The 15843-nt window shown below is 41.2% G+C and overlaps 1 protein-coding gene across 4 annotated transcripts in view; it reads right to left on the reverse strand.

Moving 5' to 3' along the window:
• The window catches only part of KIAA1210 (KIAA1210 ortholog), a 54366-nt gene extending 39288 nt beyond the window's left edge, over positions 1-15078 (reverse strand). For 2 of the 4 annotated variants that reach the window (XM_048318866.1, XM_048318863.1), the window contains exon 1: positions 796-965. In XM_048318866.1, coding sequence (XP_048174823.1) covers positions 796-857 — 62 coding nt within the window. In that variant the 5' untranslated portion in view covers positions 858-965. The other 2 variants (XM_048318868.1, XM_048318864.1) reach the window with 2 other exon arrangements.
• Between the last annotated feature and the right edge of the window lie 765 nt (positions 15079-15843).

Raw genomic sequence — 15843 nt, forward strand, 5'->3', positions numbered from 1 at the left:
CCTCAAGACACAACTTCACTTGCCTTCCACTGTGCATGTTCCCTGTCTCTAATCCCTCACCGAGTGCAAGAATAGAGCCCTCTGCAGTCTGCTGGTGCAAAACACGATCAAACCTCTCCTCAGGTTTGGCAGCAAGAAATTTTGTTCCATTCCTTAGCAGGGAGAATGTCAAAGGAAAAACAGAATGCATCTTCATGGTGGTTTAAAGTACAAACACTAACATGCATTCTCTCATTCTCTTTTCCCTTCATAGTCTACTCCAACAGAACATGTCAGTGAAGCGATAAAGAAATAATTCTTTTAAATACAACCAAATCTCTCAACAGGGAGCAATTACAGAAGCAAGCCTCAGATTGCTTACAGAAAAACTGAGCTCATCAAGTTCTTAAAGAGCATTTACTGCCAGACTTCTAGCTGAACATTTTTTAAAAGCCAATGTGAATTTCTGTATTTCTCCTTTTTATGTGTTAATATATAAATGATATAGCTAATCACTAGGGAAGAGGGCATTTTCCCTCTTGCTGTAATTAAACAGGAAAAGGTTCTTAATTCCTTTTTCAATATTTCATGTTTATACCTCTAAAAGAAAAAAACCATGACCAATTTTCACCAAACAAATATTTTAGCCAGGACTGATTTTTTGCACTTTTGTGCTCAGGCTGGTACTTCAGTCCCAAAGCATAACCACTTTGTTCAATGCTGCAGCTGCAATACAACAAAAAGAGAATTTCAAAGTACCCACTAGACTCAGCTCACTTTGGAAAGGTGGAAGGGAGGGCTCAGCATGGCACTTACTTTTTACTTTTCAGGCACCCGTAGAACCCAGCCATGGTGCTTCCCGGGAGGCGTGTGTGCATTTAATTCACCCCTGGGTGTGGATGCCAGCACAGGGCTTCTGCCACCGTGTATCGCGCTCCCCCCTTGCCCACATGCGTGCATGAGAGCACCAGTGTGCTGCAGCAATTACTGGCCAGATAAAGCTCCTGAGCTGAGGCACTCAGACTCTGCTGAACTGGGTCCAAGGAGGGCTGTGCCTGCTCCATAAATGGTTATGAACTGTTAACTCCCCCTTTTCCTGTCTCCTTCCAGCTCTTGGTACGCACAGCATCCTAAGTGTAAAATATCGTATGGCATTTGATTCTGTCTCCCTGTGGGACTAATCAGAGGCTTGGTTGTACTTAGGATGTGAAGAAGCCCTGAGGAGACTGTTAGTGTTATTTTTCAGACAGAGGAAAGATACAGAAAATATTCACAACATCTTTGAAATAACGACTAAAAACTGCAGAGTTTTTAAATAGAGTTTTTCTCCAGCACATAAGGGGTGCACAGGACCTTTCAAAACAGGCATTATTCCAATTCACTGTAAATCCCAATCTATTCTAACAAGCTGTTCTGCACATTAACAGGAAAAAACTCCCAAACAACTGCATCCCTGCAATATTGCAAGGTCAGGCAAAAAGCTCTAGAGTTTAAATTAACCAGCACACCCATATGACAAAATTACTGCCTGGTGACAGCCTCTGACAATATACTAACAATTGTTACTCATTATCACAACTAAGGAGGCACTCACTGGGTGTAGAAACAGGTAAATGCTGGGGAACATAAACCTTAAGGAGCCTCATTCATAGGGGTGACCCAGGTTCTGGGGACAACATAGCTGTACACATTTCTGACATTACACTGCATTAAATTCAAATGGAAATTAATTTGCATCATGGCTATCAATGGCCTCTGTTGAGGTAAAAGCAGAGAGGAGGCAAGACATTGCTTGTGCTGCCTGCACACAAGGAGGGAGCAGCAGCAGCCAGTGCCACAGTGTGAGTCTGCTCCTGGAGTTGCATGGCTTGCTAAGAATATCAGCTCCTGATTAAAAACTGCACAGATATTTAAAAGTAAGAGGTTCATAACTCTCATAAGAGCAAAGCAAAGATTTACAGTCATTCCTAGAAGATCAGAAGAAAAACACATTTATTTGTATTTCTCAGCTATTACGTAGTGTTTGAATACTCGGGTCTGGCAAGCCAGTAGGAGGGAGTATTACCAAGTATTTTTATATGAGTTTCTTAAAGACATTTAGTAGCAATACAGATCTACAGAGTAGAAGTTCTTCTCAAATACTTGGAAAAAATACTTTTTTTAAATACCCTTCTCCTAAGACAGACATGTAGTTTCAGAAATGGACCTCTGGTGAGGAGTCCCATAAGTGGCTCACCTACAGCAGTTTTCTAACAGTGCAGAAGTTTGACATCTGTGAATGGACAACTCCCATTTCTCAATTTTCTGTAAAGGCCCCTAACAAAGGAAAGCTGTCACACAAATAATAGATGACAACAAGTGTAAGGGCCATCACAAACAGGAAACAAATCATACTCTAGTCTAGTTTCCCACTTAGATGGAAAGCAAAAGCCTCTACAAGCAGCCAACTTCAATGCCATCCACAGAGTGCATTTGCATTTGCAGATCAAAGATGATCTCAAGCAGATACAATACACTCTCTGTCTCTTGGGAAAAGACAAAGCAGCAAAAATACAGTAGCACTAGTTGAAGTTTTACCCAAACAAGTTTCACTGTTGTTGTGAATTACTGCACTTGTCATGATGACTTCACACTGAACTCCTAATCCTGGCAGAAAAAGGATCACTAGAGAGCATTAATCTCCTTCCATCAGAGAAAGCCCACAGGAAAAAAAAAAAGGCAAAATCAAGGCTTCAGTTATTGGGCAACAACCACCAGAAAGGAATTCCTGGAGATTACTGGAGAAGCCTTCTGCCTGGCTTAATGCACAAAACCTTGTATGTAGGACTGCATCTGAAATCTGCCTGGCATTTAGTTCAGAAAAATGCTGCCAACAGAAACATTTATACTACTATACTACAGTAAGAAATGAAGGAAACCTCATGAGAAATTCATATTTATATTTAAAATCAAGAAAGACTGAATGGCCTTCCAATGGGAAGGCACAGTCCCTAAAGCTAGTGGAAGGGTGTAATCCTGATGGCTTTGGAAGAATTTCATCACTTTAACTGGTATAGAACACAGCCTGGAAGCTTCACAAAATCAGGGTTTTTGCTAACATAAAGCACATTTCCTGTCTCCAAACCTCCTCAGATAACTTGCCTTCAAAACATGCTTTATTTTAATATTGTTTTCTTCTTTCATGCATTTTTGTCTTGAAGTTACTTACCTGAACATGCAAAACTTCATCTGTCAGCTTCCATTTAGGTCAAACATAGTCCTTTTCACAGCAACTGACAGTTTAGCAACACACATTGCACCATCTCAAAACCCCTTACTTTCCAAGCACAGACTAGTAAACAGTCATTAAAAATAATTATCCCACCTCAGGATTTAATACTTTTTGATTCTCTATCTTCATATCACTCTCCAAGGCACTTCATGCTAGATTTATTATTCACTGCTCAGCCTCTTTATCACTAGCACAGCTTCAAATGGCTACACGCTGAGAGGTTTTCAGTACAGCTCTGAAATCTTAGATGTTGATAAACATCACAGCTCTGTGTCCCCAGGCAAATCAGTGCAAGCAAGCAGGTATGTGCCGTACCCTGCTCTGACAGGCAGACATCGCTGCGCTGACATTTGCTCCTCACTTGTCAAGCGCTAAAGTGAATGGACTGCTCTACTTCCAGTTAATTAACGGAAGATGTTTTCAGCTGGGAGGTAAACGAACAGCAAGTAACCACAGACTTTGGCAAAGTAAAGACGGTTTCTCAAAGATAGGGATGACAGCAAGTTTAAACACCTGAAATTTCGGTCAGATCTCGGTTTCCTCTAAAGTTTGTGGCTTGGCTTGAGTGAAATAGCCCAGTCTGGACCTACATTCATTGGAAAATCAGGCCTTTCTTCAAACTCACTGTCATGGCTTTCCCTCAACAGCCCAACATTGCACCAGCCCCCTGCAAATCACTGCACATTCAAATCACTGCAATCCAAATCTGCTTCCCCTGCAGGGAGAACAAGCAGTCCCAGGGGCAACCTGCCCTCCCACAGTGGTACCAGCAGCAGAGCTCCCAGCACCTGGCAGATTTCCCAACACATTTCTTAATCTCTCCAAAGGGAACGAGGGAGGCAAGTCTGCGCAAGGTCCAGCCACCCAACCATTGGGAAATCCTTGCACCAAAATACAGGTCCTAAAATCATCAAGCTATTTTTTTCACATGCACTGTCACTTGTGTCATTGCAAAAAAGGCCTCTTCAACTTAAGTAACCAACAGCAACTCCTAATCCAATGGAGGAAACTCAAATAGACACATATTACAAATACACACATACTACAAATACCATGGGTACATGCCAGCAGCCTGAGAGCAGAGGTGTTAGGAGTTACCCACACAACCAGCAATTCTGAATATGTTTCATGTCCAACAGGGCTACTGTGTTTCGTGCAGCCTCTTGCAACTGGATCTCTAAGGGCTAACCACATCCTTGCCTCCCCGGATCCCTGACTGCAAACACTTCAGATTTCGCAAAATGCTCATCCAAAGCTGGCTTGTAGGGCATCAGGGCACACAGTGCACAGCAGCAGGAAGGGACCAGATGTCACACAGTTAGGAAATCACACGTTTCACAAACTGCGTTTAAACAGGGGTGTTTGGTTTACATTTTTTGAAATTTATTTTCAGAAAGGGACAGAAGTTTCATTTGAGCTTTTCACTAAACAAATTTAGAGGTAGGAGTAAAAAACCTACACCAAACTGATAGACCGTAGCATTTCAGATTTCCTGTATATTTTGATGTCTCTGAACTGACTTCCTCTTAGCAAGGTAAATCTCACATTCTGACAGGGTGAGCCATCATATACTGATCCTTGAGCACTTGGATTTTATGTCATGAAGATTCTGTATTCCTTACAAGCATGTTGCATTTGTACCCGTAGCAACACTTTGCAACTGTGTGCCAACATAAATGTGACTCTCAAGAAACACTTTGCTGAAGAAGAAAGGAATTCAGCTTTCTTGCTAGTGAAATTCCCAGGCTGGCAAGCTGGCCAGGCTTACAAATTTACTGTGAAAACCCTTCCATTCTAAAGAAACAACTAAACATGCATCACTGTTAAAAGCTGCACTATCAGAGCTTTAAACAGGGTTAGAAACAAAGACGGTAGTCTGCAGACAACAAAGAAGTGGACATAAGAGGATTTCTGCCTTGCAGAGTTTATACATCCATCTGTGATTAATATTAGGAGGAAAATGAGGGTCAAAGCCTATCTCTGAAACTGAAAGTAGAGAGTATAGTTGGAGGCATCCAACTATGCATTATTACAGCTTTTTATTGATCCATTTATTTATATATGCATGAATAAATTCTTCATGCCAGAAGAATTTGCCATGATACTTACTCTGGAGTCTAATTACTCTATGCTGCTCTAATTATGTATGTATTCACACTTTGAGTACAATGTGTGGGATTTGGGGGATTTTTGTTGCTGTCATTCCCTGTTAGAGGGGCTTCCTGCAATCTCCTTCAATAATAAGAATATTTCAAAGACAGCAGCAATACATACAATCTCTTTGATTCTTTGGTAATTCTGAGTCTTCATTGTTTCTTGCGGTTTATCACAAAACACACTGTCTTCACCTCTGAGGAAGGACTGAAGATAAACTTTGGTATGGGGTATCCAGTGCATTACTGAATTCTAAAATATGGCCAGAAAAATACTGGCACTCTAAATCTATCCTTTGTGTCCCCACAGCCAAATATGAACTCTTCCTGGATTAACTGGAGATGAACATCAGGCCATGTGTCATTCAAAAGGTAATTTCCCCTAGATTTGCAACAGGATCACCGATGTAACCTCAGACTTCAGTGACAGAAAATATCAATTGTCAAACAAATAATACAGATCCAGAGATAGAATTTCTTGTTTGACATTTTACAATCTACATGGATTTATTTGCATATAAAGATGTATTTATTTTTAGATAAGCAACAGCGTCCCTGTATACACAGACCAGGATGTGCTGCCTCTCACATGTCTGCTTTTTTCATCCAGGGCCATAAATCTAAAATCTAAGATTTTAAAGAATCTGAATGAAAACCAGATTATTTTTGACACAGTAGAAGAGCTGGTATTTCCTGTGAAAATACTAGCATGGTCAATATTTTATATACTGGGAAACTGTCGGTTTTTTGTCCTGGTGGGGTTAGTGCAGAAGTTGAACAAAGGAGCTCTATTTCTGCACATTCTGACTTAAGAAAATACCATGTTAAAGAATATTAAGTTCCAACAACACAACTTTTCCTTCTCAGTGTCCAGGCAGGCACCAATACACAAGACCATCTGGAAAGAAATGTGAGAACACAGTATGTAGCTACAGGCACATGGACCAGTGCCTAGTCTAAATGTCAAACATCAGAGGTAACAGTTACTGAGTCTAAACAAATATCCTGAGATGATGTGAATAATGAATTGAGTTTTCTACGCCCCATTCTTCCTGACTTCCCCTCTAGGGATAGATCCAGTTAAGGCCCTTCAAACACTCTTGCCAAGCTCCCTTGGAGACAGATCAGGCCGACATTGCCACCAATGCCTGTGCTGTGAACAGCAATCAAGTTTAATGACTTCCCATGTATATTAGTTTAGCACTAATGTAGGCCCACCTCTTCAACAGAATTACTTCTATTTGTTTGTACAGGTATAAGCAAGAGGAGAACTAGGGACTCACACATCTGGAATAATATTCCTAAAACCATCAACATCCTGAATTCCAGCTGCAAGTGAAATAAAACTACAAAACCGAAGGTCATCTCTGAAACCATCTCAGTGACTGTCGACTGAAGCAATAATATGGAAAATCACGGAAGCACAGCTCTGGGGAAAAAGCTGTCTGACTCCAGTGCCTGCAAACAGAAGGCTAAAGATAAGGTGACCATTAACCTTCAGAGAAGGGCAGGGAAGTCCCAGAATGTCCTGTCTGCAGGCTTTATTGCTCCAAGGGGAAATAAACAGAAAAATAAAAGTCAGAACTGCATACTCTTGACATTTAACTCAAATGAGTGTGCCGTGGTAACATAGTGTTTTCTCTGTTACCTTTCCTCTGTATAAAGGCATGAATACAGTACCTGGTTCATTCCCCAATCAGCAAAACAAGTGAAAATACTGAGTAATAATAAATTTATTCCTACCACTTGATATTTCTGAGATATCAGACCTGTGCCCCTCTGTACAGAATATACTATTCCATATTGGAGATACAGTGGGGAGAACTGAAGACGAGTAATTTGGTGACTGTTCCAGAATCCATAAACTGCAACTGAACTCAAAAGTTCCTGGTGACTGAAACTGTATTTTAGAGTCTTTCCCCATGCTTCCTTGCTCAATAAGGACAGCCAGAAAGACCTTACAAGAACAGGCACTCTATAAATATCCAAGATAACTTTACTAGCCAGCCTTCAGCCATGGGAACTCTTACAGGAACACTGGCATCAAAATGCTGAGTTAAATTAGAAATCAGTGACCGCACAACATGATTTGACCCTGCATGTCAAGAGTTTTAAAATCATCACATAATAAAAAATACCTCATACTCAGCCATTTCACCAGAGCAAACACATAGCACATCAGAGTCCTTACACAGCAGCCTAACACATTACTCAAACAAGTTCTGGCACTCTTTAAATAACCCAGTGTGATCTCAATTGTCTCTTAAATATGCTGGCACTGTTCCCACAGTAATGGGAAGGGAAAATATCTAATACATATCCAGAGGCAGGAAATAAGCTAATTGCAGAAGAATTTTACCTAAAACTGTTGAATAAACCACAGTTCTGTGTCACTAAGTCACATAATCACATGTTTAAACTGAGACTCTGCTTGGTCCTTCCCAACCACAGAGCCTGGCACACACTTCAAGCTATTCACTGAACTGATGGGTCTATCATCCCAGGATCAGTGGTATGCAAAAAAGCTGCAGTTAAGAGCCATGTCAAACTTAAGTCCATTGTTTTAGTATCTTTCTGCTTTACCATGGAGTTTAGGGGATAACTACAGCTCTCCTAGGATAAACGCCACTCTCAGCCTCACCACTCCAGCCCCTATAGCTAACCTTTAAATAGAACATACTTGAGATCCACTGGTATTGGCATCACATGTTAAATCACCCTTGCTATTAAGCGGACCCTTCCACCCAGGTATTCATACAGTAAAATGCCAGCCAACACTGCAGGTCCAAACAGAAAGTGGAGCAGTTGTCACCAAGCACCATGGAGCTGAAAAGTCACCTACTCCTTCTACAGATTTTATCAACACCTACTCAAGAACACAAACTTAGCTTCTCTCATGAAACCGTTGCTTTTGATATAACACAGGGGCCAATATAACTGATACTGCCTGGCATGGTACTAATTGAGTCCTCAAGGGACTCTATATATTGCCTGCAGATAAGCTACTGTGAAGCCTAAAGATTAACTCTGCTTGTTCTGCACTCTGAGAGCTCCCTTTGGTCATGGGAATACTAAGCAAGCCCTCCTTCAATTGAGGACTGATTATATTTAATGCACATAAGGCTAGATAGGATTTAAAAGCCACTGAAGATTGGTGGGCTAAGTTAACAAGATGGATTTGCACTGCTTTCCTGATTACACAAAACTGATACTGTAATATTTTCTCACTACAGATGAGATTTAATTTTTCATAAAGGCAAATGCAACCACTTACAAATGCTAAACAATAAGAAGACTTCCAGATATTTTTCTTAGCTTGTGCAAAGTTTTCTCACCATGTAGTTGCTAAATACAATGGGATGTTAGTCAAAACCATCTACAGAAAATGCCACTGACTGTTACAGAATTAATAGTGGTCACCAGTAAAAATGGTATAAGTGATTATATGATTAAGCTTTTATTTTTATCAGAATCAGTTACAAAACCAGCAAATACGTTATCTCTAAAGAGTGCCGTACACCATACAAATGTAACACCCATTCGACCAAAATGAAAACCTGTTCAAAATCTGAAATATTTTTCTTTTGGAGGAATAAGGACATGTGATTGTGCTGATGCTGAGTAATGTAGGTTAGTGATGAATAAAATCTAAGTCACACCCTACGACTATTTTTAACTGTCTTATAACTGCAGAATGAAGAGGAGATGCAATGGCCATAGTCTGAGGACCAGAAGAGCAGAAGAAATGTGATCATCAGAATCAGAGCGAGTAAATTGCTTGTATTCCTTTATTTCCTCTATCCAATCCACATAAACTGCGGTGATATTGATATACCTAAGGCATCAATAGTTTCTTCAGACTCATCACAATAATAATGGTTGGTTTGCTCGTTTCTTTCCTCTTTCCTCTACTTAACATGATTTTACATTGATATGAATTAAAAAGATAATATAAAAACTTTTGCATAGCCTAGAAGCCTGACAAATCAACCAAGACAAGAACTGAGATAAATGATAGTCTTTCTTTGGCTCAGATTTCTTGCTTTAAGCTGATTTATTTGTAAGACCCTTAACACTTCAATGTATTTTCTTATACAATAAGATATCACTTTTAATTATTGCAGAACCCACAGCTTTCGGAGTTCAACTCATATTCGCTCCTCAGTCAGCACATAGTCTTCAGTAGCAACATAGTGATAATGTACAGATGATAGATTCAAAAAAGAAAATAAGCAATAAAAAAATGCTCAAAGAAGTACATTCTGATAGTTAACAACAGGTGCATAAACATTCTCATGTTCTTCTGTTCATTGTACTGCTCTTGAAGCCTTAAGAGCACGCAAACAATTGCATTGTGGTTTTGAAATTTACTTTGATGTGCTGAATGCTATGTCTCTTTCAAAGCACAAAAATCTTTTCAAAATTAAAGCTTTATACATCTGTAGATACGGTCTTCCTGAATCTATCTACAAATGAAGAACAAAGGTTTTGGAAAAACTTTCAATACTGTTGTACACAAGGGAATTCTGAAATGGCCTTTCCAGTCAAGTTTAGTCTGCTAATGGACAGGAGGCTTTTTATGCTCATTCTCTACAACACTTTGTTGATATCTCTGCTTTTTAAATTCAGATTTAAAGAGTCAATTAAATAAATCCACAAGTTCCCTATGACATGTTAAATCATTTGAAGGCAGACTCAAATATAACATATGGATTGAAAAAGCAAGAAAATCAAGCAAGCACCGTTCATAAACACTCCCTGCTTCTAGCACGTTTCTGCGAAGTTACACTATGGGTCTATAGTTTAAATTTATAGAGAAGCTCTTGGATCATTTCTCTAATGTTAAGCAAACCACACAGCCTATCTCTCCTGTTTTCTTTTACTTGTCCTTTCACTTCCTTCTACTGAGATAATAAAATCATTATCATATAAAAAAACAGGGTAAATTCAGGAGAGCTCAGAAATCCTGACACTCTTGGAGAGACAACGGGATCAGAGAATTCATCTTCTCCAAAACTTCCCTCTCCTGTCATTACCAGTGCTTAGGAATATACAAATAGCTTCTTGAACAATGGGATAAAATTTATCCTGACATCCCGAGGAAGGGCCTTAGATCTCTGTTACCTGGCTGCAGCCATGTGCAGCGAGTGACAGAACTGGGAAAAAAAGGTCAGCTTGCCAGACACCAGGATTCAGGGAGAGACAAATGCCTCCATAATGCATGGCAAGGGCTACAGCTCAACTCTACTAAGTTAGACATTTTTTAAAAAGAAAAAAAAAAATCACAAAAAAAATCTTGGCACTCAAAAGAGCAAAGACTGACAAAGAACCAGCCAAATACAGCAGCATTAACCCTCTGTGTGCTGGCAAGTACCCTTCCCACTTAACCTAGTGGTATACAAAAATGGTCTCATGAAGTATTAACTGGGAGAAAAGAAAGGACACATTTGACCACAAGGTACTATAACATGATTTGCTGCAAATTGTACCAATAATATTTAACAGACTCCTATGAATGATGGCAGCCTCTTTTATGGGAAAATATCAGTTAATTCTAGGAAATGCATGTTCAGCAGAAATAAAAACGAGTGGAACAGCAGATTAAAAAATGGCAGTGAAACAGCAGGATGGGCTGTGTGACTCCTTGACGTGCAATTTTGCTGAGGTTAGCCCTAAAGAGGGTGTCAAAGTTGTAAGCAAAATAAGTATGCGCACTAACCTCCATTCCCCCCCAGAGGCTTTTAAGCAGCAATTTCGAGAAGAAGTAATATCCTCAGTAGTTCCTACAGTTTTAAGAGCTTAGAATAGTGCAGCCACCCCAAATCCAGCACTTCTAAGTCAGCTAAACTATGACATGTCTTAAACAAGTGGGTATACTGGAAATAATATTTGGCGCTCTCTTCATTTCCAGTTTCTGAATCATTAAAGATCCTGCTTTCAAGCTTTGTGACTGAGTATGTATTTTGGCAGTTTTGCTGCAGTTTTGGTTGCTCAGAATAATGTTCAGAGACTTGCACGATCACCTGGCTGTGTGAGCTATGACCTGATGAGATCTTACAAGATTTTGGGGGAGAACTGCAATAGTCAGCAGAAGTCAGGGATGAATAGTAGTTGAAACAATCCTTCTTAATAACATCAGCGAGTGTCTGCTGCTCCCCAAAGAGATGGTTTCAAGTTCTAACCTGTAGCACTCCTTCCCATTACACATAAAAGCTGTCAACTGAAGATAGGGAGATAAATGTCTCTGAATGGAGAGAAATCTATTTATGTTTACACTACACAATGGATTGAACTTAAACAGACAGAAGAACTGGCATAGAAGCTCATCTGAGGGAATGATGAGAACTGCATTTTCACTAAACCCGGTGTAAAGTACCAAAACCTCATGCAGTGTCTTCGAATTCATCTAGAAGAAAATGATGAAATACAAATGGCATCTATGCTTGTGGCATTGGCACTCCTTTTAAACTTTAAGAGGATGTTTATGTATCTGTACACGCATGATGCAACATGATGCTGGTGGCATTCCAATAAAGCCAAGCCACCAATTCTTGAGTTTGGGCCATATCCAGAGCTCATTAAGATCAACGACAGCCTTTCCACTAAATTCAGCTCTTCAGATCATAGCAGTCAGCTTGCAGTCTGATGTACCAGAGAGACAGCAGTCACACTGCTTTGTCCCGTTTGACTCACAGCACAGCTTGATGTTTATGTTACATAACTAAAGATATTGAGACCAACCACACCACACACACTGTCCACAGTACAAACATAAGGATTACTGAAAATCCTCAGTGGAAAAAAAAGTAAGCTCCCCCGTTTAATATACTGTGTGTACTTTCTTTTCCTTTATATATAGAGACACTTCATATAAATCAATAAATGCCTATGAATTAATGTCTAACACACTTCAACAGTATCAGACGCAGGAAGCATTCTGGTCAAAGTTGTAGTGGCTTTTATCAGAGATTAAGCAGGAACAACTAAAGATATGTTTATTGGTATTAAATGTATCAGACTCTCACACACACACAAAGTATTGTTCCCCGAGTACCCATTTTCACAGCTGTTCAAAACTGAGTAACATCTTAGCCCTTCTCTTAATGCTTATTCAAGATCCCAATATTTGCTATTGCTTTCTTGTGAAATATTTTAAGTAACCACTGATCTCTAAATAAATGTATTTAGAATTTAAATAAATGGGCCTGTATTGAGCAAGTCTTTGGATAAAGTTCAACTTCTTGTTTTTTCTCTGTCTGCCATACATCTTCTTCTGGTGAAAGAAAACATAGCTGTGCATTTGTCTGAAGCAAATTCCCTGACTGGTAAATTAAGAAACATTACGAGCGGAAAGAAACATTAACTTTGAAACAGAAGCCAGTGCCAGTAAAACTTCTTAAGTGATAAAATTTAACTTTTGATGGTGAAGTCTGCACTTAATTGCTCCCAGAAAAACTAAAAATAAGTCTAAAAGGGGATCTACTTCCCAAATGTTTCAATACAGCCAAAAACCCTGTCCCGTGGGTTCCAAAGGACGAAGAGTTTTGAATCATCAAATCTGAATTGGGCATGTCTCCATCTCTGTGGTCACAGGAATCTATGACAGTTTATTTTCAGAAAACTTCCATCAAATCTTTGACAGAATCATAAGCAAACGGCTTATGCGGAAAAGTCTTCCAACTCACAGTGATCTGAAAAATGGAGGGACTCATTTTTGGTTCATGTAACATCCAAGTAATTTGGCTTTGCATATTAGAAAAAGCATTTATATACATAAATAAATGCCCTACATATCTAAATATATTCTAAATCTGCGTCAAGTCAAGTCAGGTCCAAGGCAAGAAGAAGTACTTTGCACTTGCTTATAGTCTCGTGAGAACCGAGTCAACTTTTAATTTTGCAGATATGGACCAAAATTCTACATTGGACTGGACAGTTCTGGAATCCTTGCAAACCTCACACTGCCTGTGTGATAGGGCTGCATTTTCTTATGACGGTGTAGGTGCTCAGTCTGGAGAAGTGTAGCTGTGTTCATCTTGATAAGTCATCTATTTGTAGTAAGTCATCTACTGACATCCTTAGGAAACAGGTGAGCAATTTCACTAAGTCAATGTAAATTTTCTGGTACAATATTCTTCAGGAATTGGCCTGAAGCACTAGAAATTTACTGGTCCATATATTATAGAGCTGGAAGTCCAAACTATAAACAACTAATTGAGCAAACAGTGCAAAAAAAGTTAGTCCATATCTATGAAATCACTGGACTAAGCTTTCATTGTATTTGTTGTGTAACAGCAAGACAAATATATATTTGCATTTCCTATCTTATAATGGATCTGCAAAGGTATTGGAGTCCTAATTATCACCTATTATATTATGTGAGAGAAAAAGAAATAGAAAACTCACATTCATTAAGGTGTTAATAAAAGATAAGGCCACCAAGCTTGCCTTTCTATTTTAAAGGTTTCGAACAATACACTTCAAGTAACCTGTAAGTGCTTTCAGTTTCTGTCAAATATCAGAAAGACAGCATGAAGTGCAAAAGATCCACAGTGACTGTAATCCCAAGTGGATCAGAATGTGTGTACTAGGCTAACTCTTAATTTCTCCAGCCTGCTACACCAGCTCTGAAATGAGTAAAACCCCATTCAAATATGCATCAGACAAGCTCTGCTGAGTACACAGATCTAGGCAGAGAAGTCCACTCAGAGAGCTCTCCATAGGATGTGGTGCAAGGACACAGCACAAAGGCTGGAACGGAAAAGGGTCACTTGGAATGGCATTTTCAAAAGAGGAGTTGAACTAGAAAATGGAGAAGACTGGAGGTGGTTTGCTGAGGTTCTTGGATATTTTGTGCTCATACCCTGTCTGCATCTTGTCACCTGGATGAAAGCACTTGCCCTTACATAAACCACTCTAACTTGTACGAGCATAGTTATCATAGAAAATTCATCAAAGTTGTTATGCGATTAAGGCTTTACTCCTGCATCTGCTGTTTGTTAAGATCAAGCAGTTAAGTGTATCAGCAAAATAATCATGAAAAAAATGACACAATGTCTTTTCATTCTACAACAGTTTATGGATCTGACCCTTTTTCCAAGACCCTACTACTTCTCTCACGCTACTCCTGCACAGAAGCTCTGAGATCACATGGATTCTCCCAGTCCCCACACCAGTGTTAAGACCTCACACCTGGGAGACGCCCAATTCCAGCAATTCTACTAACGACGCAAGAGACAAAATAAAGTCCAGTTCATATTAACAACCAGCTACCTAACTCCAGCTACCTAACATAGGTTAAAAACCTGTTTTGGAGCATAAAATGCAGAGGTCCGACACTGGAAGACTGCAAGTCTGTAAGTTCGGGATGAAGATGCCCGTGTAGCCCACCAGCCCCTGCGTTCGCAGCCGTACGGAGCCGAGAATACAGCGTCGGAACAAAGACCTCCTCACGGAAAGCTCAGCCGCTCGCCTCCGCCACGGAACAGCCGCCAGCGTTATCCCAGCCCTGCCGCCAGCCGGGGGCTTCGCGTGTGCAGTGCCCGCCGGAGGAGCTCCCTCGGGACGGCGGCTGCCGAGGGGCCGGCCGGGCTGGAGCCTTTCCCGTGCCGGGAGCTGGGGCCGTGTCCGTCCAGATGATCGCCTGCCCGGCCCCGGCCCCGGCCCCCGCCCCCGGCCCCGCCGCCACTCACCCGCCGCCGCCCGCGCCCCGCGCCGCTCCGCGCCCGCCGCCCCGGGCGGCCCCGCCCGCCGCCGCCGCCCAGCGGGCACCGGGCACCGGGCATCGGCCCCACCTCCCGCGCACCATGGGAGCACAGCCGCGGGAGAGCGGCTCAGCCCGGTGGGCAGCACCGCCGGGATATGCTGCCTCCGCCCGAAGCCTGCGGCGTGGCCCGGGAGAGCACCTTACACAAAACGGAGGGATTTTACACTGAAGGAATTTTGGCTCTTTCTCACGCCTCTGTGGCATGGGAAGTCCCTGCTACCTCCAAGGCTTCCTGCTGGTTTGTTGTCCATGGAATTGTACAGAGTCCAGCCTGAGAAACCTGTAACAACTCAACTGTGAAGGCACAGCCATGGTGTGACCATAGAATCACAGAATATGCTGAGTTGGAAGGGACCCATCAGGATCATCGGGTCCAACTCCTGGCCCTGCACAAGACACCCCAAGAACCACATCATGTGCCTGAGAGCATTGTCCAAACACTCCCTGAGCTCAGACAGGCTTGGTGCTGTAATCACTTCCTTGGAGAGCCTGTCCAGTGCCCAAGCACCCTCTGGGTGAAAAACCTTTTCCTGGTATCTAACCTAAACCTTCCCAGACTCAGCTTCATGTGATGGTAGTGACAGTTTTTGGGGCCTGGCTCCTGAGACACAATGTCTTGGGAAAACATTCAGCTTGATCTAAGTCAGCACTCAGCACATTGCCTGCAGAGCTCA

Source organism: Corvus hawaiiensis, chromosome 14 (assembly GCF_020740725.1).
Source record: "Corvus hawaiiensis isolate bCorHaw1 chromosome 14, bCorHaw1.pri.cur, whole genome shotgun sequence".
Taxonomy (NCBI): Eukaryota; Metazoa; Chordata; class Aves; order Passeriformes; family Corvidae; genus Corvus; species Corvus hawaiiensis.